Below are 22,178 nucleotides of genomic sequence, written 5' to 3'. Positions count from 1 at the left end.
GGACATGTTAGGGTGAGGGACACATCAGGGTGAGAGTGAGGGATCCATTAGGGTGAGGTGCACATTGGGGTGAGGTGTCCATGGGGGTGTGGTGCACTTGGGGTGTGATGCACATGGGGGTGTGGTGCACATTGAGGTGTGGTGCACTTGGGGTTGAGGTGCACATGGGGGTGAGGTGCACATGGGGGTGAGGTGCCCACCAGAGTGAGGGATCCATTAGGGTGAGGTGCACGTTGGGGTGTGGTGCACATTGGGGTGAGGTGCACGTTAAGGTGAGGCACCCATGGGGATGAGATGCACACTGGGGTGAGGTGCCCACTGGGGTGAGGCGCCCATGGGGACCAGACACCCCATTCCCTCTCGCACCACCAGCCCTGAGGAGAGCCATGCGGGTCTGACCCAACACCCAGACCCGCCTTATCACCCCACCAGGGGCCACCAGCAGGGTGCGTGTGTGTCACCCCCCCACCTCCCTCCCTGCCTGCCGGCTGCGGGGCCGGGCTGTGGCGTGAGGCGCGGCCCCGCCCCGTGGCCGAAGCGAGGCGGGCGGTTGGCGGGCGGTTGGCGGCGGCTCCCGGGCACGGCCCCCCGGCCCTCTCCGCTCCTCCGCCGGGGCAGCGGGCAGCCTCCAGGGGCGGCCCCTTCCGGACTTGCGCGGCTGCCGCCCCTCCTTTCTTCCCTCCCCTCCCCTCCATCTCTCCTCCCCCGCCGCCGTCTTTCTCTTGCCGCTTCCCCCCCGCTCCTCTCCCCGCGCCGCCATGGGGAGCCCGCAAGGCTGCCCCGGGCGGGGGCTGCTCCTCTTCGTCCTTCTCCTCCTGCTGCTGTCCCCCGCACAGGTGGGTCCCTGCCGAGGGGCTTGGGGGGCGGTCAGGGGGGTCGGGTGGCAGGGGGGAGGCTCACGGATAGCGCCCGGCTCCGCTCCGGTGTGCGTTGGGGTCGGGTGGGGGGAGCCGGAGCTTTGCCAAAGCCACGGGCTGTGCAGCGAGACCTGCGCCTGTGGAGAGCCGTGGGGTGAAATGAGTTGGATTTCTCTTGCTGAGGTGCTCTAGGAAAAAGAAAATAATAATAATTCATAACATAAAGCTTTAAATGCGTTCTTCGTGGTCGCGTCTTGCTTGCGCTCCAAGGCAGGAGCGAGGTGCTCGCTTTTCAGGAGGATCGCGGTGAACCTGGCTTTGCTGTGCCTTGCTGTCCCCGCTCCAGCCAGCTTACAAACGTGTTTAACCCTCCTCAAGCTGCCAAGTTCGTCATTCTGTGCCTGTGTGTGTGTGCTGAGGCCATCCTGTGCTGGTACCCGTACCTGCTCTGGGGAGCTTGAGCAGAAAAGCAGCAGCCCCTCTGTTGCAGCTGGAGAAGCCGCTCCCTTATTAATGGCCCGTGGTCTCCAGGGGGGCAGCTAATGAACTTCGTACCTTCCAAACGCTCGTTTCTGTAATGATTTTGGAGGGATATACCACATAACATAGTGATGAGGCGTGCCCTGGGCTGGCCCAGGGATGAGAGGGTGCCATGCAGAGCTTGTGGTGACAGGAGGAGGGATAGCGAGCTCGGGGAAGGTGGAGCGAGTTCCCTTAAGGCCCGGGGTATCCCTGCAGAGGATGTGGCTTTGTGGTCCATACAAAGTTAACATGGTGAAAGCAACTTCACAGAGTTAAAGCCTGCACGCCTAATGCAAGAAAGCAAAATCGGGTGGGGATGTAGGGAAATGAAAAGCTTAGACTCGATTTTTTTGTTGTTGTTGTCACTAACTGTTACTTACAGCTTACTATTACACAAAGTGGCTCTTGATACCTTTCAAAGAAGTTGATCCTTCGGTTAGACTGAGCCTACGCAGTGTTTGCTGGCAGGGGAGAGGCATCCTGAAGCTGAGCTGGTGCTCGCTCGAGTGTCCTGGCAGGACATCCTCACGCTTTCAGTTGTGGTATGTGTAAACCAAAGTGCCACTTGACATCTTCCTTATTTTTTGCAGTCAGTGGGCTAAGAGAGGCATTTTAATGTTGTTAAGTTGTTGGTTTTTCCCCAAAGTTAAGGAGTAAAATTTAAGGCTCCTGGAACACTTTGTTCTCTTACCAACTTTGTAGCATACAAGAGTCTGTCCAGTGCCCTTCACGCCATCTGTTTCAGCTGATCCCTGTATAATTATACTAAAACACAGGCTGACAAATTAGTGGTTAAGCAAGGCTGGGAGCTTGTTTCCCATCAGACGCTGGGATCCCAGGCTGTAGAGTCAAATTAACTTGAATGTTTCTGAAATCCTTGCTGGCAGATGGTAGTGGGAGGTTGTGCTCGGTCTCAGCCTTGTGGCCTGCAGTTCTGTGTGTGTGGTGTTACCTGGCCTGTGGTACAAAGGTCTGAAACGCCTTTGTGGAGGAACTTGCTCGTCAGGGACTGCAACATAACAAGCCTTACAGCCTTGCTCTGGAGCTGCTCCCTGGAAAATCCGGAGTGACTCGTTCATAATCTGTCTGGGTGGAAAGTGAGGAAGACCTCGCAGAAGGGGAGAGGTGACTGAGGTGAAGGGCAGCAGCCACAGCAGTCCGTCTGGGTGTGGTGCAGTGTTACTACTGCTCCTCAGCAGGGCATGGCAGGTACTTTGGTGCAGATGGCCATGGTTGCAGACAGCTGCTGGTTAGGGGCCTTGTGCTTTCCTATCGTGCTTGCAGAAGTGCATCTGTCTATTCCTCCAGTAAAAGCAAATCGCTGTCAGCTAACACCAGCTTGCTCCCACAGATCACCACAATTATCACCATTTTTATTGCTTTCTCTTTCTACTTGACCTGAACTTTCCTGTGAGTTCACCTGAGTACAGGTGATGTGCTTGGATAACTCCAGAGCTAGGATTTGCTTTGCCCGACCAGGAGCACCTAATGATTTTGCCTTTCAGAAAGGAGCAGTCTCTTAACCTGTGGCCAGAGGAACAGGAGGAACTTAGCTGACAAGGCTTGTCTCTGGATTCTTTGCTTCTGAACAAGTTATTGGAAGAGATGCAGAGTTTCATGGAATAGCTTGTCTTGCCTTATAAGATCCCAGATGTACCATGCTGGATGAAGGAAGAGGAAACAGCTGAATCTGATGCTGTTGCCTTTTCTATACATTAGTGATCTTAGTTTGGAGGGCCAAACAATGTCCACTTGTCAGCTGGTGTTTGCCAGATGACAAGCAGTCTGTGTTTCTGTGCACAACAGCATTGTTGTTCTTTGTCCACTTCACAGCAACACATTCACTGGTGATGGCGAATGTTTCTGGAGGCGACGGAGATTGTTGATTTGTTTCAACATGCCACTGAAGAAACTTGGGCTGAAGGAAATGTGTTTATGGTCTGTTGGGATGCTAGCTTAATTACAAACAAATGATAACGTCTGGGAACAGGAGAGCTGGAACAGAACCCTCGTCGAATGCTGTCGGTAGTCATGAAATGCTAATACGTGCTTGTGTACAGGTTTATTAGGGTTCCTGGAGTCCCAACACAAGGTGAAGCTTCTCTTCAAATGCAGTCCTGCCAGAAGCAGGAATTTGCTTTTCAGCTCTGGAAGTACTGGAGGCCAGCGTTCGTGTACTGCAAGGGGGTTTCTGAGCTCTAGGAGGGGGGAGGCAGGAGGGAACAGCTTTAATTTAAAGCCAACTTTCTGTTGCTTGGGAGAATACTTATGGAAGTCTCATTTCACAATATTGAGGATTTAATGTGATCCTCTAAAAAACCTGCATTAGAGCCTCCTGGAGTATCCTGCCTGCTTAAGAAGGGAGCTTGGTTCAACGCAGTTCTCACTGCATCTTGGGACCAGGAGAACTTTTACCCAGTTAGGTGTAAGGTAACAATTGTTCACCCAGATCTTACCTGGTTTAAAGGCTGATTCTAGAAGCAACGCCTTTTGTTAACTCTGAGTTATTTACAACAGTTACTCACCTGTATCTTCTCCTACCCGTGGAGGAATTCTTTTCAGGAGGCGTGGAAAGAACAAAGTACTTGTTTTATTCTCTAACTTACTCCAGCCTTTACAAGAGGGTTTTGGGGGGAGAGCTCTCAGCTCTATCTTATCAGTGATGATGGTGTAAGTTATTTAGTGACTTGGAAGTATCTGTGGGCACTGAACACCAGGAGACCAGCCCTTTCCTGTGCTTTGTGGCTGACTCAGGGACGAGCATGCTGTTAACTTGCTAATATCTGAGAGCTATGTTGATGTCATTTGAAGATAACAGTCAGAAGTTTTGGTTGTTTTGTTCATCCTTGCTAACTGACTGGGTTTGACCACTCTAAACCAAGAGGCTCATCGATTCAGGGAACAAATTCAAACTTTTATTAGTGAGATCCTGCTAGATCACAGCATGAGAATTTAATCTTAGATTGTCACTGAAATCCAATGGCTAGTGTTAACACTGAAATAAAACAGTATTTTAACTTGCAGTCCTAGGTCTAAGTGATCTTCTAGTAGTTAAGAGTAACTGATGACCTGTTCACACTCTCTAAGCAAGCTAAAAGTTTGAGAGAAACATGTTATTTATTTTTTTTTCTGTTTGAGGTTTATGCGTGTCAGACTTGAATAATGGGGCTCTAAATTTTTATTCAAATTTTTACAAGTGTAAACTGACCCTGATAAGCCAAAATACCTCATCTTGATTTATTTTCTTGTGAAATAGCTGAATACTTCGTTGTGTGTGACCAGCCTTGTTTTGTGCAAATACATTTTTATTTTTTTTTGTTCCACCCTGATGGCAGAAAACCTTGTGGGTGAATTTATGGACAACTACGTGATAACATAATACAGCCAGGGTTTTATTTTGTTGTGTCTGTGGAGTTATGTGAAGGTAACGCTTCCTTCGTTATGCAGATAACACTTGTAAAAGCAGCAGAACTCACTAGTCAGCCTGATGGGAGAGCTGAAATTTACCTTCAAGTAAATCTTTCTATGGAAGCCTTCTACAAGCCTTCGTGCAGCACAGAAGGTGTTGTGAGGTATGATGGCAAAGATCACGCAAAATGAACACGAAACCCTGCACAACATACAAGAAATACCTAATTCTGGCCTCATTGATGGTGGTAAACAGCTCCAATCTTTGCCCTTTTGTGAGAATAATAGTGAATCTATGCTGCTGCTTGAAGAGATGACTGAGTCATTTCTGACATTGGTTCATGCAAACACTCCAGTCTTCCTTCCACTAGCAGACATTTGCTGTTGAAACTGGAATATGTAGGTGTAAGGAAGTAAATGGAGATGGTGACTTCAAAGTTTGTTCCTTAGCTTAGACATTGTATATTTACTTCATGCATGGACAAATTCACGGTGTGTTTCTGTAACTGGTATCCAAGTTTTTATGGCAATCTAGCTTTCCAGCTACTGCGGAGTATTAAACATCCAGTGTTTAAAAGTGCAGCCTGAAGTGTTGCTTGCCAGCTTGTACATAAGCAACGGGAACACTTGACAGCTGGTTACAGCTTTGGCTAGAAGAGATGCTGAAGCAGATGAATGAAGTAGTGATCTGCTACTTAAACTGATTTTTTTTGGACCTGGTTTGTAGTGAGTAACTTTGAACTGGGCTGTGTTGTCCAGGTTCTGTAAAGGGAAGATGATTCTAACACGTTCAGGTCAATTGATTGAGTCACCTGCTAAACATTCAGTTACTGATATGCTTTTTTAAAGAATCCAGTGCCTAAAAATGCATAAAAGTACCTAAAAATGGATAATGTGGCAGCATTGTTGTCAGTTGGGGTTGCTCTGGGGCATTATGAATGCAGCCTCTCGGGGCCTCTCTGGTCAGCAAACAGCGTTAGTCACGGTCAGGCACTCAGCACAGCAGCCTGCCCTTGCTGTATAAGCATATGGTGCTTCCACAGATGCGGAGTCAAGGTTGTTTGGGAGACTGAAAAATAGGTCAGTTATCTCTGAAACCGTACGGTGCAGCCTGCCCGGGCTTCGGCAAGCTCTCCTCAGAAATGTTTGTGCAGCCTGTGTTGTGCTTGCACCCCAGGTGCTTCGCAAAACCCTGGCGCCGTTTTCGGGCTCCTGCTATAAACAAGTTGTCGTGGCGTTGCTTCTGAAATGTTTTAATTTTGCAGAATAAATATTTCAGGGTTAAAATCTCCGACGTCTCTGTATCAGCGCTGCTGAGCAGAAGCAGAAGGCTTTCAGGATTCTGTTGTGCTCTATTTCCTTCACTTAGGAATTTAATAAAGAACTGTTTTTTGATTGTTTTTTTTTTCCAGCAGCTCCTAAACCTAAGCGTTTTTTAAGTGATGTCTAACACCCTTTTCTTACCACTGGAAGCTCCGACTCAGTCTCGCGTGTTCGGATGTTGCATGCTTACATTTACAAGCGCTGATGAAGAACACCCTTTGAGTTCGTCACAATAAATGGCATTTTTGTGGTGAATGCAGAGCTGTCAAGCTCTGCTCCACAATCCTTTACGCTGGTACTTCCTCAAAATCTGCAGGGTGGCTGGGTTTGCAAGAAGGGCTAAAAGGTGGCAGGGAGAACTGAAAGCGTTGCGTTTAAGCAATTTACTTCTCTCCCTCTACACCGACTCGTGCTCTGAGCTGACAGTCTAACTCGCTAATCACATGCACTGACTTGCATGAAGAAACTCTTTCCTACAGCACCTTTTATTTGATGATGTTTTATTTTTTTTTTTTCTTCAGTAACTCTTCTACTTAGACTTAAGTGCAGGCAGTGTGCTTGCTGCCAGTCGCTGGGCCAAAAAGGGAGGAGAGCTGGGCTGGAGCTCAGGGTGTTAACGCGTGCCATCTCAGTGCATGCTTTGCTTGGGGGGTGCTTTCTGTAGTACATACTCATATGGAAATTGCAAATTATCTAATCTGGACTGTAAGTGATCCTTGGAGTGGTAACATGCGGACTCTAAGTAGCTGAAAAATTTGGCAATTGTTCCTTGCAGTTGGTCACTAACATCATGTTGTGCTAGGTACTTCCACAATCGTGTGTCTGGTATGGAGAATGTGGAGTTGCATCCGGAGACAAGAGATACAACTGTGCTTACGACGGACCACCCATAGCACTACCAAAGGATGGCTACGACTTACTGCAGGTGAGCTTCTTCGGCAGATCTGCTAAAAACTATTTCTCTTACACCTCAGGAGTTCTGTTGGGCCTGCGTTACGGTTTGGAGCTGTCTCATTCTGACTTGGTCAGAAGGTAAACACAGATTCTGTCATTTTGCAGGTATAGCTTGTAGTCCCAGTGGTGTGAAGGTGATAGACCACAGTTTCTATTCAGGGATATGAGGTAGCCAAAGCACGTGATCGATGCACTTTCACAAAGAAAGCTTTAAATGCAGGATTTCTTCACTTTCCTGATTGTTTTCTCACTGCTTGGAGCAATCCTTAGTCAGACTGTTTGTTATTAGCACCCTTCTGATTTGTGACATTTGTCAGTTACATCCTTCACATCTCTAAAAGGCAAGGCTAAAACTGTAATTTTGCTCCAAGAATCATTCCCAACCCATTTCTTAATTAGGAAAGTAATAACAGACGCCAGTCATTCAGATGGAGCAGATTTGGGCAAAAAGCTAAAGTTTCTTTAGCTGTGCCTGGTATGAGACCATGTGTCTGTATCTGCTCTTCAGCTGCCAAAGTGAACAAACCCAAAGTTTAAGATCAAGTTTCTGGACTGGAGGTACAGCACAGGATGGTATTGCCAGAGCTGTTTTCTGGCAGATGGTAGTTCCAAGCCTTGAAGTGTGGAACAGCTATAAAGTTAAATGATGGTTTGGCTGGCAGCAGCGATGACTTCAATATGCAGGTGAGCTGACTGGTGTGTTGCACTGCTTCACAAGTCTTAACGGACGATTCTTGCGTGTTGCTAGGAGTTGCACTAGTGTTAAAAAAAAAAACGCATCTCTTCCATAAACTGGGCATGAAATAGCACTTCCAGGTGATCAGTGACTTTGGTTAGTGGCTTGCCTTTTGGGACTTACCTTCTGGATAGCAGCAGATTCTGTGCTAAAGGATAAGCTGCAGGAATACTTTCAACTTGGATAAACAAGTGTTGTCCACTTGCTAATAGACTCAAATACTATTATAATTCTATATATAGACCCTGGTGACTAAAGATCATCTGAGAGAGCTTTTTAAAGGAAGCGACACCCTGAATAATGCAAGTGGTTCTTCTCTCCCTATTCCCCAATGTATCTCGCTGTCTGAACTGATTATTTCTTTCATGCTTCTCCCACAGCAGCAACTATTTTCTGAAATATGGTGAAATAGAACCCTCAACTATAAAGAGTTTTTAATCTTAAAAGTGCTTTTTCCTCCTCCCCCTGCAGTGATCTCAATGTTTGTTTTTATTGAAGGAACTCTGTCCGGGTTTATATTTTGGTAATGTTAGTACCTGCTGCGATGTCCTTCAGCTTCAGACTTTGAAAAACAACTTGCAGCTGCCTCTGCAGTTTCTTTCCAGGTATGCTAACGAGCGGCTAAGCAACTGGGGCTTCTTTAACATCAGCAAGCACATCGAGCCACTTCTGTTGACTTAAGCTGTAGAAGATGTGGTAGTTCATTTAAAGGCTTATTGGAGTGAGCTCTTGTAAAAACTTCTATCAAGAGACTTTAACTCCACAAAAACAACTGCTTGCAGTCTGGATTGAGTTAGTTGGTGGAATAAATAGCAGCACAGCTTGTCTTGAGCTTCTGCATTTGTAAGAAGTCTTCAGAAGAGAGTGACAAAGTTTACTGTTCGATCTTCCTGGTAGCAGCACTTGTTTTCATTTAACTTCCAGTCGACTTATGCCCCAAATAGCAGATACAAGCATATAGAATCTTACTAGTGAGTAATGTTCATACTTTTGCCTGGAGAGTATTAAATGATTTTAAGCGCTAATTAACGTATGGATAATTTTGTACACATTTATATATATTAATATACATTTTAGATATAGATCATAAATGCTTTGTCACTGAACAGACTGTTTACACCTGTGGAGGTCAAATCTGATGTCTCATCTTTACCTCTTAATCTGATTGCTGCTCACTGACTTTCCTCCTCAGGTGTCCCTCCTGTTTCTACAACTTGATTAACCTCTTCTGTGAGCTGACTTGCAGTCCAAATCAGTCTGAGTTTTTGAATGTTACAAGCACCATACCTTATTATGACCCAGTTACAAAAGAGAACAAAAGCAGCATTACAGAGCTGCAGTACTTCATTGGAGAAAGCTTTGCAAATGGTGAGTGAATGATGTGATACTTTACTTAGACCTTTATCAAGGTAACAAGCTATGCTTCTTCTGGAAGAATTGGGAGGGGGACAGGAGACAACTCTGAATTGTCTTTTGAAGTGCAAGGCATCAAAGAGATGCCAGTGGTTCCCACTCAAAATTGTTAGAAAGCTGACTTCTATGTAGGTAGGAGACTCTTACACTGACACACAATGGTGTTTTTGAAGATTCTTATGTATAGATTTTCAGTGTCTACTAGCTGTTAACCCTGATGACGTTATCTTCAGAAAAGTTGTTGCTAAGTGAATTTCCAAAGCCTATTTAATATTGAAACTGTCTAGTGAGAATGGTAGTCGAGTTCATACATACTGCATTTTCTCACTTCTGAGGCACTCATTCTTCCTGAAATGAACTATTTGAGTCCAGTACAGAAAAAAAAAAAAAAAAATTCCTAAAAATAAGAAGTTCAGGTTGTAATGGTTTAAAGCAAGCTTAAAGCATTAATTCAGTCATTGAGCATTTTGTATAGAAACCCATAATCGAGTTATGAGACACTTGAAAGTCAGTTAGTGGCATACAGGTCAAAAGTGCCTTGAATATCATTTAAGTTACAACTTCTTCTGAAAGAGTAACTTGATATTAGGTTCCATTCCTTCTAACAAGGAAGCAAGTTCTAGTGTAATGCAGGTTTTGCTGGCCTACAAAGCCTAAGATAGCAATAACAAAACACTACAGTGTTTATTAAATAAAACTGAAAGCATTACTTCGCTATCTTAAGATGTTCATCTTGAAAGCTTTAAGCGCTTCCTTTAAACTTGGTGGGTCTTTACTTTTTCCCAAAGTTGTAATGCTCACTCAAATTCTAATGTTGGTTTAATGATTTCTGTCTTCATTCTTTCTAGCCATGTATAATGCCTGCAAGGATGTTGAGGCTCCATCAAGTAATGTTAAGGCCTTGGGTCTGCTGTGTGGTAAGGAAGTCAAGGACTGCAATGCTACCAATTGGATTGAGTACATGTTTAGCAAGGACAATGGGCAAACTCCTTTCAGCATTATTCCTATCTTTTCAGGTAAAAAAAAATAAAATGGGGGATAGTTCTTGCTTATCAAGCTTCTGTCAGAGGCTAAATACAGTAGAAAATACACTAACTTTTTAAACAGTTGCCCAGCAATGACTGTATGCAGTCGGAGGCTTTCAAAGCAATGTAATCTAAACTGATAATCTTGTTTTGTATGTTTTTTTGTTTGTTTGTTTGAAAGTTGTGCTTTACACTTGTTTTCTATTCAGCTTCTTGCTACAGATGCTTAAAACTCATTAAGGGATGTGACCGGTCTTAGGAAACTGAATAGTTTGTATTCTTTGGGGAACTAGGGCAATGTCCTGATCCTCTAGGATTTTTGTAAGGAAACTGTTACATGCTTCAGAGTCTGAACAGGTGGGGGCAGAGGGTGTCACAATTTATATGTGTTCCTATGACCTATAGCAACAAGGTTAACAGGCTGAAGTGTTTTTAAAACATGAGTACTAGCGAGTAGACAACTCGAAGTAGCTGCTATGCCTGCTGTGGAAGATAGCAATGGTTTTATTCTTCTGCAGGACTGAGAAAAGCCACTGTGTGTAAAGAGGACTTCAGTGTAAAGGGTTCATTCATTACACTGGAAAGCTTGTCTTGTGAAGGTGTGAAGTCTACCTGGTAATAAACTGGCTCTGCAATGTGTTGTTTGTTTGTCGTAGATGTTCCCGTCCATGGAATGAATCCTATGAACAACGCTACCAAAGGCTGTAATGAGTCTGTGGATGATTCAACAGGACCATGCAGCTGTCAAGACTGTTCAATTGTTTGTGGTCCGAAACCTCAACCCCCTCCATTACCTGCTCCTTGGCTTTTGTTTGGTTTGGATGCTATATACGTCATCATGTGGATCTCCTACATGGGATTTCTACTTATATTTTTTATGCTTGTTTTTGGCATCTGGTGTTACAGGTAAAGCATCTAAAACATTCAGCTCTGAAAAGTAACTTGCCTTTTCCCAGACAACTTTGCCCAGTACAGCATGCTTATGCTTTTCCTTCTAGGATCACCCAGCCAAAAGTCATGTTCTGTGACTGATGCTTGAAATTGCAAGGGCTGTTTTAACTCATAAAAGCATGTTGTAGAAAGTGAGTGCAGAAGTCCATTTAGCTGATGCAAAAGTGGAGTGAGCTAGAAAATTCTAGTGAAGGAGAGGCCTGTTTACCACATGCAGTGTTTCATAGAGTTGTTTAGGTTGGAATTGATCTCTAAGATCAAGTCCAACTGTTAACCTAGCACTGTCAAGTCTAACACTAAGCCATGCCCTAAACCCCGTATCTACGTGTCTTTTTGAATACAGCCAGGGATGGTGACTCTAGCCACCTCCCTAGACAGCCTGCTCCAGTGCTTTATAATCCTTTCCATGAAGAAATCTTTCCTAATATCCAGCTTAAAGCTCCATTAGTCCTGGCTATTGTTAGATGTGAAAGTAAGTTGTGTGCAACATGCTGTACTTTCTCAGGATATGTGGTTGGGAAAAGAATCTCTGAAAGCTTCTTTAAGATAACAAAGATGTAAGAATTCAACTCGTGATCACTGGGAAGGAGTGATATCTAGTATTGGCGGCAAACACAGCAGGCTAACAGTAATGTATGTTTAGACTAACTCTTGTAACAAAACAATCACTGCCCTATTGCAAATTGTCATGACTACTCCTGTCTTTCTGTTCCGAAAATGCCAAACAAAGTGAGCTTCCAGAGATGATAACGGCGTTTTGTAAAGTAATGCACAGCAAGCAAGCTTCTCCGTGCTACACAATGCTCACTAGTAAAGAACACAATCTACTATAGCTATAAATGTTTTGGAGTGGTTGTACTAGCCATCCTGAGCATTGGAAACCTATTAATATTTCTTAGTAGCATTTTCTAGAGCCACCTAGTATCCTTGGGCAGAGTAGTGCTTTTCAATTATGACCCAGAAGCCAAAATTGCTTTGTAACAAGTTGGATCTGGGCAGGGAGAGTGGGTACAAAAAACTCATGCCATGCTCAGCAGCCTTGTCTAGTAACCTTGTTGAGCAACATGTACAATAAACTAAACAAAACGGTGAGGGTGTCCGAGATGTGTGGTTCATAGCTGAAGATACCCCTCCGTAATTAGGAGATCTGTTGACGAGATTAATATGAGGAGGCTTTAAAACTTATCTGCTCTAGGTATTGGGAATGTATATGCAGTATAGGTCTGTTGTAAGAGTTGAACGCTGTAACTTGTCTGTCTTCACAACAAAACCCAGCTTTCTCTCTCTTGCCTTGCTGTGCCATTTCTTTAGCCCAAATACACGTAACTTAGGGCACTTGACTAATGACATCAAATATTTCTAACGCAGGTGTCTTACTAATGCTACTGCATTAAGTTATGATCAGTTTAAGGAGGTTCTCTGTGCTGTTATAAACTTCTATAGGGAACACGTTGATCCAAGCTGGAAAAACTTAAGAAATCTGATAAGTCCATGAGTTGTTCCAAAGGATTGAAGAAGCTGGAGATTGCTGTCCATCAGTGGATGGCGACAGGAGGCAAAAGATGCCTACCCATTCTGGAGGAGCCAAACAAAGAATTCCTTACTAGCATTGGTCTCTAGTCTTTTTGTGAGGGACTGTGGTAACAGAGCCTTTTCTTTTACAGGAGGCGGCACTTTGTCTCAGAGTACACACCAATTGACAGCAATATAGCCTTTTCCGTGAACTCTCACCGTGATGATGGTACGTCTTGCGTAAGGGCAACAGATCTGTTAACCTTGGCTTACGTGCATCTGGTTCCTGCGGGGACACTTCAGAACTTTAGCTTTGCTAGCCCGTATAATCCATTGTTACAGTGCTCTATTGCAGTCTTCTGGCTAGTTATCTCTCTCGGTGTAGAATAGCGCTTCACCCTCTTTTGCTGGTTGCTGAAAGCCCTGGCTGCGCTTCCCCTGCCGTCAAAGAATTGTAGATGAGCTACCTCAGCTGCTCTACAAGCTTATGTATTTTAATGGTCACGCATCTTCTAGATGCTTCCTGGTTTTTCTTGCTGTGACTGCTCTCAAAGACCTTCCCGCATCAGAAGGGGCAGTACAGGTACAAACTGGCCCCTGCCCTTTGATCGCAAAGATTACTCCCTGGATCTGATTGTCAGTGTAGACACTAGCTTTGTAGTGAGCATCAGGAGCAGAGTAAAATTCCAACCTTGTTAGTGTGCTGCAAGAAAACATTTAAACTGACTAAAACGTTCCCTGTTTATTTTTTCTAACAGGCAAAATCACTTGTGGTGAGAGGCTTGGTGAAAGGTTTGAGAATGGCCTGAGGATGACATTTACATCATGGGGTGCTTTCTGTGTCAGAAATCCACGTCCCGTTATTCTCTTCTCTGTGGTCTTCATTGCGATGTGCTGTTCAGGCTTTGTGTATATCAAAGCAACTACAAACCCTGTAGATCTCTGGTCAGCTCCAAGCAGCCAAGCCCGCAAAGAGAAGGAGTACTTTGACAAACACTTTGGGCCTTTCTTTCGATCTGAACAACTTATTATTCAAGCACCAAACAGCCAGCCAGACATCTATTCGCCTTACCCATCAGGAGCGGATGTGCCTTTTGGACCTCCACTCACCAAAGAAATTCTCCATCAGGTAACTGAGACTTCCCACAAGCAAAGAACCAAGCATTGCTAGCTGGTATAACGATGGGGAGTTGGCTTCCATCTGTGAGGTGATGCGTCTATTCAAGCAATCGTTAGTTATTACTAGGTACATCAAAACCCCTACTATAAAATCCTTATAGTAGGATTCTTACCATGAAGCCTCTTTCTGAAAACCTTATCTTGACCTCTTCTGGTGGACTTGCAAGCTGAGTTCCAGGAAAGTTTACTGTGAACACCTAAATAAAGTGACTTAGTCATGTACTCCTGTTGATTGTTCCATTGGCTCTGGAAATTTCTAGGAACATATTGTGTACTTATTTCTGTCTTGCAAGGAAAATGCTTTCTTGTGCTGCTCTAATGTTAATTTCTTTTTTTTTTTTTTTTTTTTTTTTTTTTAGGTTTTAGATCTGCAGGATGCTATTGTAAACATAACTGCATCTTTTGACAATGAGACTGTAACGCTGAAGGACATTTGCCTGGCTCCTCTTGCTCCCTACAACAACAACTGCACTATACTGAGCGTACTTAACTACTTTCAGAACAGTCATTCTGTCCTAGATCATACTGTTGGGGACGAGTTCTTTGTTTATGCTGACTACCACACTCACTTCTTATACTGTGTTAGGTAAGCAGTACTATTACTTGTTCTTTAAATGGTAGGCAAGCTGGACTTTTGCTGACAAAACTATCTAGTAGGGATGGACTCCCTACCACTTTTTACCACTTTTTCAATCCACATTACTATGTGAAGTTGCAGATTATCATAGCGTGTTTGTCTTACTACTTTAGTACTCAGTGCTTCAGCAGGAGTTGTTTTAATCAGGTTTCAGGTTAATTTTGATTTGGTGCAGACACTGGCTGTGGTTTGCTTTGAGCACGTTCCATATGCTTTGAGTAATAAAGGGCAATATATCACTAGCAGTTTAATATCGTTTCAGATTGGTCAGTAATAACAGAACAGCTTTTTACTTTGTTTTTGTCTGCTGTTGCTGTGCTGAAGTTGTCAAGCATAAGCTGACAATTATTGCTGATTATCTCTTCAGGGCTCCAGCATCACTGAATGACACAAGCATGCTTCACGATCCCTGCCTAGGAACGTTTGGTGGACCTGTCTTTCCGTGGCTGGTGTTGGGAGGATATGATGGTAGGTGGCAAAACAGTGTTGCAGTCTAAGTCTTGAGAGTACTGAGTTGCTTGCTCTCTCTGGTGCTAAAGTTGCATTCTTGTTTAACAAGGCTGTTTAAATGCACTCCAGATAAAGTTGACTTTAAAAACTTCCAGTAAGTAAGGGTGTTTTAACTAATTGGTTAGTTGACCAGTGCTGAAAATGAAAGCAGACAACTCCAGAAGTCCCAAATGCAAGCAGCCTGTTACATGCTTGTCAGGTGCGCTGCTGTAAGTGTTCTGTCTTAAATGAAATTTGAGCCTGCTAAAGGATCTCTAGTTTCTGGGGACTAGGGAAAGACGTGAAGTATCTCAAGCTGATGTGCTGGGATGTGCACGTATCTTGGTTTTGAGATAGAATATTTTTTTTCACTGGTCTGAAAAAGCAGTTAAGACCAGATTAAAGTGTTCACAAAGGAAACCCTTCCGTAGTTATTCTAAGCCAGAATTTTGTTTAAGCAACTTATCCAATCAAACAGCATGATGGGTACATGTACGTCAAACAAATGTTCTAGAACAGCCATTGAAGGCAAGTGTTTGATTAACTTTAGATTTTTCTGCTTGCTCTGACTAAAAGATGAGTACACAAGGCTACAATGCTAGGAAGCCAAGTCCTGTTTCTTATTAAGTCATAAGCACTAGTTCTGTGATAGCACCTTGTCTAAGCATGCAACTGTTTAATATTAGGATACCATGAAAATGATAGGTAATGATTACTTCTGAATATAATCTGGAGTGTTTATCATTCGTTCCTAGTTCAGTAATGTGTTTGAGAACTCAATGTGATCGGACAGATTGCGTTGAATAGAAATGTAGTGTTGGGATTGATTGAATACCCCCTTAAAACTTAATTGCACCTGCCAACACTGGAATGCAAGCTCTGTTTCATAATGCCTGGCACTTTTTTCTTATTCTACAGCGGATAACTATAATAATGCTACAGCTCTTGTCATTACTCTTCCTGTTAACAACTACTACAATGACTCCAGAAAGCTAATGAAAGCCTTGGCATGGGAAAAAGAGTAAGTATGCTTCCTGTATTCTAAAATTCAGACAGTACTTAAAGCAACCTTTAAATATAAATGCATGCAAAACACCTCTGCTGTACTGGCAGTTGCCCTGTATAACTATAGGGACGTTTTGAGAAGCAGCACAACCTGTAAAGGACTGATTGTTACTGGTCACAAGACTCACTTAATCTGATATACTTAATTTGCTCTGAGGAGATAAGTTCTGGTCTCATTAGAGACCACGTAGTTGAGTAGTACTTGGTGGTAAGTAGCTACAGAAAACTTGATGTGTTGCTTGTGTTAGAAACAGGCATGCAATTTCAACCTGCTCTACTGTAACCACCAATGCAAAAATACAGCATTATTCTGAAATTCTTAAATTGTCATTTTCTTAAAAAGCTGTCTCTCAAATAAGGATCTAAAAAGCTTTCATTGTCTTCACCGTATCAAAGAGCTGCTGTTGCCTTACGCAGGCCAACTGCTCTGGCAAATAGTTCAGATGAAACAAACTTCTGTTTTAGAAGGTCTGAGGCTAAGTGCAAGTATAACTAGCATCTGCATGTCTCACAAGCATCTCCCTTCATTTAGGGAAAACTGAAATAAATTAGTAAATTAGGTTAGTAAATTGTTCGAGTGCTGTAAGCAAGCTGCAGTCATATTTCATGCATGTACTTTTAGATCTAGCTTTGAGGAAGACTGCGCTTTTGCTTTGAAATAGCTTAGGCAAAATACCTAGTTACCACCTACCTCTGGAGAGAACATGAAAAGTATTTTAGCATAGTGTATTTCTAGTGCTTGGAGCCAAGTTCTAGGGATGTGTAGCCAGTATCTCAGTATTACAATTTAAAAAATGAGAAGTGTGCCTTATAGTACTGTTCGGCCACAGTGCACTCCTGTACCACACAGATAATTCAAATTTGCCTTCAGCCAGCTTACCAGCCTTTTCTACAAGGTGTTTTATCCTTTAAAGTGTGACATTCTCCTTTCTTTTTAGGTTTATTAACTTCCTGAAGAACTATCATAACCCAAATTTGACTATATCATTCTCTGCTGAACGGAGTATTGAAGATGAAATTAATCGTGAAAGCAATAGTGATGTCAGCACTGTTTTGATAAGCTATATTGTAATGTTTGTGTACATCTCCATAGCGTTGGGACATATCCGGAGTTGGGGAAGACTGCTGGTATGTTTATAGTTCTTGTTGCTTCTAAACACTGAAGTTAACAGCTTGCTAAGTAGCTTTTGAAGTAGTTTTGCGGAACACTTGCATTCAATCTTGGTGTAAAGCCTTGAGTCCTCTTTTGACTTTGAGCTGGGGGAAACGGTCTTTGTTACATGTGACAATTCAGATGTTGTTCATATCCTCAGCTAGGTCTATTTTCACTTCGTATATGCAATTAACTACAAGTTTTAAGGCTCCAGGTTTAAGTACTGTCTCTTCTGGGGGGGGGGGGGAGGTGAACAGAAGTAAGTTTCTTACTCACTCCAATCTACATAAGAATGTAGCTTTCTGCCTTTGCTATAGTCTATCCTATGTGGTGGTGCTGGTTTGGTTAACAGTTACTACAACCTTTTTTTTTTTTTTTTTTTTTTTAGGTGGATTCAAAGATCTCCCTGGGTATTGCAGGCATCCTGATTGTACTGAGCTCGGTGGCATGTTCTATTGGCATTTTCAGTTTCTTTGGTATCCCGCTGACACTGATTGTGATAGAAGTCATTCCCTTCTTGGTGCTGGCTATTGGGGTGGACAACATTTTTATTATAGTGCAGACGCTTCAGGTATTTATTTGTTGTGGTTTCCTAACTGTTTATTTCTTGTTTTTGAAGACTGTTACTTTGGAGCAAAGTCTTCTGTGCTCTAGTGCTCATCCCAGTCTGAGCAGCTCTTGACTCTCAGGGGACATCTAGTGGTCTTGGAGAGAGCCGAGATCATATGAAATTGCTCAATCCCACTCCATTCACTCCTCCCCCCAAAATGTGGAAACTCCTTGCGCATTCTTAGCTGTCAGTTGATATCAAGCTTGTTTATTATGGCTTCTGGTCCACATACTAAGGACATAAAAATGAATAATTTTAACATCTCTCTTTGGTACTTGCAGAACTCTGCTACTATTTTGATCACTTGTAATTCTAGCACACTGTGAGCAGTAGTCTTGTAGTAAACTATACGTTTAACACCAGGAAGTTTGGGCACCAATATTTAATGGGTGGGTAATCAGCTTTGTAGTTTAACAGGCTTGATAACACACCAAAAAAAAAAAAAAAACACACACCTGACATTGCTTCTGGTGTGTGTGTGGTTTTGGCTGAAGCATTGAACTTGCTTCAAACCTAACCTAAAATACAGTAGTAAGGCAACAGGGTGGGATTTTCATGCTGTTTTTGTATTAGAATCAGTTTATGTAAAATGATGATTTTGGCTGTTTGAATATTTAAAGCAATGTGATTTGTTTTTTTTTTTAATTCCATGATTCCTAATAATTGTTTATCTTAAAACAGAGAGATGAACGCCTTGAGGGTGAAACTCTGGATAAACAGATTGGCAGAGTCTTGGGAGATGTGGCACCTAGTATGTTTCTCTCATCTTTTTCCGAGACTGTGGCATTCTTCTTAGGTAAGACCCTTATCTTCAAATGTTATAGAATTCACATCATACCTGCATATTCTAAAAATAAATGCAAAGCTAAAATATTTAAACAAAGCAAGAGCTCCTTATAGAGGAAGCTTAGCTTAGCTTTTTATTGCTATAATCAGGTGTAACTTGACCTCTGCTGGCACAGGCCAGTGTGGCTCTAAGACCAGCAGAGTGAGGCCATGTTCTGTACTAAGAACTTGACATTCATAATTAATCTCTTTGCTTAAAAGACAGGAGCTTTGTACTGTATTTGTAGCAACTAAAATCTATATTCGATCCTGGGAATGTATCAAATACAAGTATGTTGACTCCTATATTGTTTTCAGTTGTTTTTCCACTGATTAGAAAAAGGTGCCCCAGTGATAAAAATCTATTTGAAGCTCACCCTTTGTGTGTTAGAGGCACCTTTGAAGTGTAAATGAGCCCTCCTTCAAAATGAGCTTGTTTTACTCCTAGTGTAACGTGTGGTTGGCTCTCCAACAGGGGAGGGAGCTTACTTGATTAACAAACTGGTTCACTTCCTTCAGGGACACTGTCTACCATGCCAGCAGTCCGCACCTTCTCCCTTTTTGCTGGAATGGCTGTACTCATAGATTTTATTCTTCAAGTCACGTGCTTTGTAAGTCTCCTGGGCTTGGATATTAAGCGTCAAGAGGTGAGTACAAATGCATCCCTAACCCCTGCCTGATAGGGATGGTGTCCTCTGCTGGACTACTAAACCCGGCATACTTTGCAATTCATTTCCAGAGGAATAGACTGGATATTCTGTGCTGTATCAAAGGCAGTGAAGAAACAAGTGGGGTGCAACGTTCTGAGAGCATCTTATTTTTGTTTTTCAAAAACCTGTATTCTCCGTATCTGCTTGAGGACTGGATGAGACCGATAGTGGTATGTACATGCTGTTTGCAGTTGGCAGTCATCTAAACTTGAGCAAGAACATTGAGCCTGAAGGCTTTATACTGAAAAGAAAAACATGTATTAAACATACATTAAACACAATAGAACAAACAAAAGTTCTATCATTTCTTTCTTCCAGCATTGGTACTAGAATGAGTCTGTATACTTGCAAGTGCTTGATCTTGGATTGTGCAAGGCCCAAATTTAATAGAGTGGTATTCTTAACAATCAAATCATCTCAGGAGTATGTCAACATGTCATCTCCCACACTGTATGAATCCAGTCTTACTGTTGCTGGAGAACGATGCCTAATTCAATTAGAGGTTACTGTGCTTTTTTACAGAAGGTGTTTAACATATCTGTAACTGCAGCCTTCTAGGTATAAATTGGCCCTTACCTAGTCAGTCCCCTCTGTGGCCCTAGATTTTACTGTTATTGTAGCACTAAGCCTGGGTAACACACTTCAGCTAGAGCCTTTTTTGCATCATTGTTATTCACTCAGTAAATTATTTCTAGAATGCCATTGCTTGTTGTTTCTGCACAGCTCTCACTCCCTGAATCTGCTTTCTTCGCAGATTGCCTTGTTTGTGGGCGTTCTGTCATTCAGTACAGCAGTTATGCACAATGTAGAGATTGGACTGGATCAGTCTCTTTCGATGCCACATGTAAGTGTTAAAATCATGTCTCTGCTCAGCAACTTGAGGCTGAATGGAAAGCTTGAAATCCTGTTGTGCCTCCTCAACATTATGTGACAGTAACTGAAAACTTTACCCTTTTAAGGACTCCTATGTAATGGATTACTTAAGCCAGCTCAACAAGTACCTGCACACGGGTCCTCCTGTTTACTTTGTTCTCGAAGAAGGGCACAACTACACCTCTCTGGAAGGGCAGAACATGGTGTGTGGTGGAATGGGATGTAATAATGATTCACTTGTTCAGCAAATCTTCAGTGCTGCAGAAATTAGTAGCTAGTAAGTATTTCATGCTTTTCTCTGTGTGGTTATATGGAAGAGATGTAGCTGACCAGTGTGTTCTGTTGATTTAGCTTAGGTTCAGATGGTGATTGTGCAACTGACGCTGTAGTGTTTGCTTTATACTGTGATTTATGGGAGGGAGGAAGGGGAAAAAGCTGTGGCAATCTTCCTAGAATGAGGCTAAATCCTGTCTGGACTGCTGGGATGTATTGGTGTGTTTAGATGTAGAAAGGGGGTTTGGTCCTTCAAGGAATTGGGAATGGTAGGAGGAAGAGCTCATGAAAATCTCAGTATGATTCAACTTCCCTAAGAAATCACTTGCATGCTCAGCTTCTAAACTTGGTGAATAAACTAGCCTAATATTCTGGCAGCTAAGTGAGAAGTGCATCTGGAATACAGTAAACATAACTGAAGAAAATCTCTTCTAAATTCCCTTCAGTGGAGTTTAGCTTTTTTTTCCCTCAGCCTGTCTGAAGGAGGAGTCTTGCTTGACAGCAGGCAACAATATCTGAGGTGGGATGAGGCACGAAGTGGGCAGGGGAAATGGAAAGCTGATACTGGCAATGGAGCTCAAATACAGGGAAGAAGCTCCCCCTGTTTGCTACCTGCAGTGTTACAAGCAAGACCAGTTCTTGGATGAGGTCCTAGAGCAGGGGACTGCAGGGTGAACTAAGGAGCGCTTGCCCCAGAATGAGTTGAAGTAGAAAGAACTGGCACTGGAGAATCAAGAGATGCGTTCTGGAATTAAATATTAAATTACTAATGAGCGTGCTATTTTGTTAGTACAAGGATAGGCTATGCCCCATCATCCTGGATTGATGACTACTTTGACTGGGTGAAGCCACAGTCATCCTGTTGCAGAGTCTACAACACCACCGGACAGTTCTGCAATGCTTCAGGTACTAGCATCCACCTTGTTACGAGGGGATTAGCTTGGCTGAAGTTTCACAGCCAAAACGCTCTGTTGTGGTATGAGTCAGGTGAAGAGCTTTCGTTATGTGAGTAGGAACCTCCTGAGTTGCCCTCTAATTTGCCTGAACTGCTGTTTGAGTGAACTTAAATAATGTACTGGAATGCTGCATGCTAAAGATGGCTTACCTAGACAGCCGATGCAATTACTATTTCAAGACTAATTTGTTATGAAATTTTGATCTCTGTGCTCTAATGAAATCATCAGCAGCTTACTACACCATTTCTGTTGAAATCCTTGAGTTCAATATAATTCTTCCTCGGTCTGATGTAGATAGTTCAAAAGTAGCTAACAATTGTCTTGTAGATCTTGCCTTAGTAGTAATAAAGGCAAAAACATGACTGCAGATTTAATACAGAATTGTAGGGCTGTTCAGTTGTTTCTTCCTCAAAAATGCTTTTTAAGGAATTATATTCCATATTATTTCAAGTCAGAAGTTTACTAGTGTTAAGACAAAGAATATTTGATCCTGTAGCCAACGTGATTTCTGTATTGCTGCAGTCACCGATCCATCCTGTACTCGTTGTCGACCACTGACTCAAGAAGGCAAGCAGAGACCACAAGGCCAGGACTTCATGAAATTTTTGCCGATGTTTCTCTCTGACAACCCTAATCCTAAATGTGGCAAAGGGTAAGAGCCGTATTCCCCATATCTTGCTTAGCCCAATGTCAAAGATGCTTCCGCC

The 22,178-nt window shown here is 42.9% G+C and overlaps 1 protein-coding gene across 1 annotated transcript in view; it reads left to right on the top strand.

The window, feature by feature from the left end:
- Positions 1–615: 615 nt before the first annotated feature.
- The window catches only part of NPC1 (NPC intracellular cholesterol transporter 1), a 26,472-nt gene continuing 4,909 nt past the window's right edge, over positions 616–22,178 (top strand). Inside the window, exons 1-20 of the mRNA XM_027451939.3 lie at positions 616–836; positions 6,913–7,035; positions 8,299–8,405; positions 8,993–9,168; positions 10,062–10,229; positions 10,895–11,144; positions 12,854–12,930; positions 13,460–13,830; positions 14,240–14,466; positions 14,885–14,985; positions 15,925–16,027; positions 17,010–17,199; positions 17,613–17,795; positions 18,516–18,630; positions 19,179–19,306; positions 19,399–19,539; positions 20,124–20,213; positions 20,329–20,519; positions 21,306–21,421; positions 21,994–22,123. Of these exons, the coding sequence (XP_027307740.2) occupies positions 759–836; positions 6,913–7,035; positions 8,299–8,405; positions 8,993–9,168; positions 10,062–10,229; positions 10,895–11,144; positions 12,854–12,930; positions 13,460–13,830; positions 14,240–14,466; positions 14,885–14,985; positions 15,925–16,027; positions 17,010–17,199; positions 17,613–17,795; positions 18,516–18,630; positions 19,179–19,306; positions 19,399–19,539; positions 20,124–20,213; positions 20,329–20,519; positions 21,306–21,421; positions 21,994–22,123 (3,065 nt within the window). The 5' untranslated portion in view covers positions 616–758. The remainder of the gene's footprint in view (positions 837–6,912; positions 7,036–8,298; positions 8,406–8,992; positions 9,169–10,061; positions 10,230–10,894; positions 11,145–12,853; positions 12,931–13,459; positions 13,831–14,239; positions 14,467–14,884; positions 14,986–15,924; positions 16,028–17,009; positions 17,200–17,612; positions 17,796–18,515; positions 18,631–19,178; positions 19,307–19,398; positions 19,540–20,123; positions 20,214–20,328; positions 20,520–21,305; positions 21,422–21,993; positions 22,124–22,178) is intronic.

This window comes from Anas platyrhynchos, chromosome 2 (genome assembly GCF_047663525.1).
Source record: "Anas platyrhynchos isolate ZD024472 breed Pekin duck chromosome 2, IASCAAS_PekinDuck_T2T, whole genome shotgun sequence".
In the NCBI taxonomy this organism is placed as follows: Eukaryota; Metazoa; Chordata; class Aves; order Anseriformes; family Anatidae; genus Anas; species Anas platyrhynchos.
This window is presented reverse-complemented; position numbering and strand designations above follow the sequence as displayed.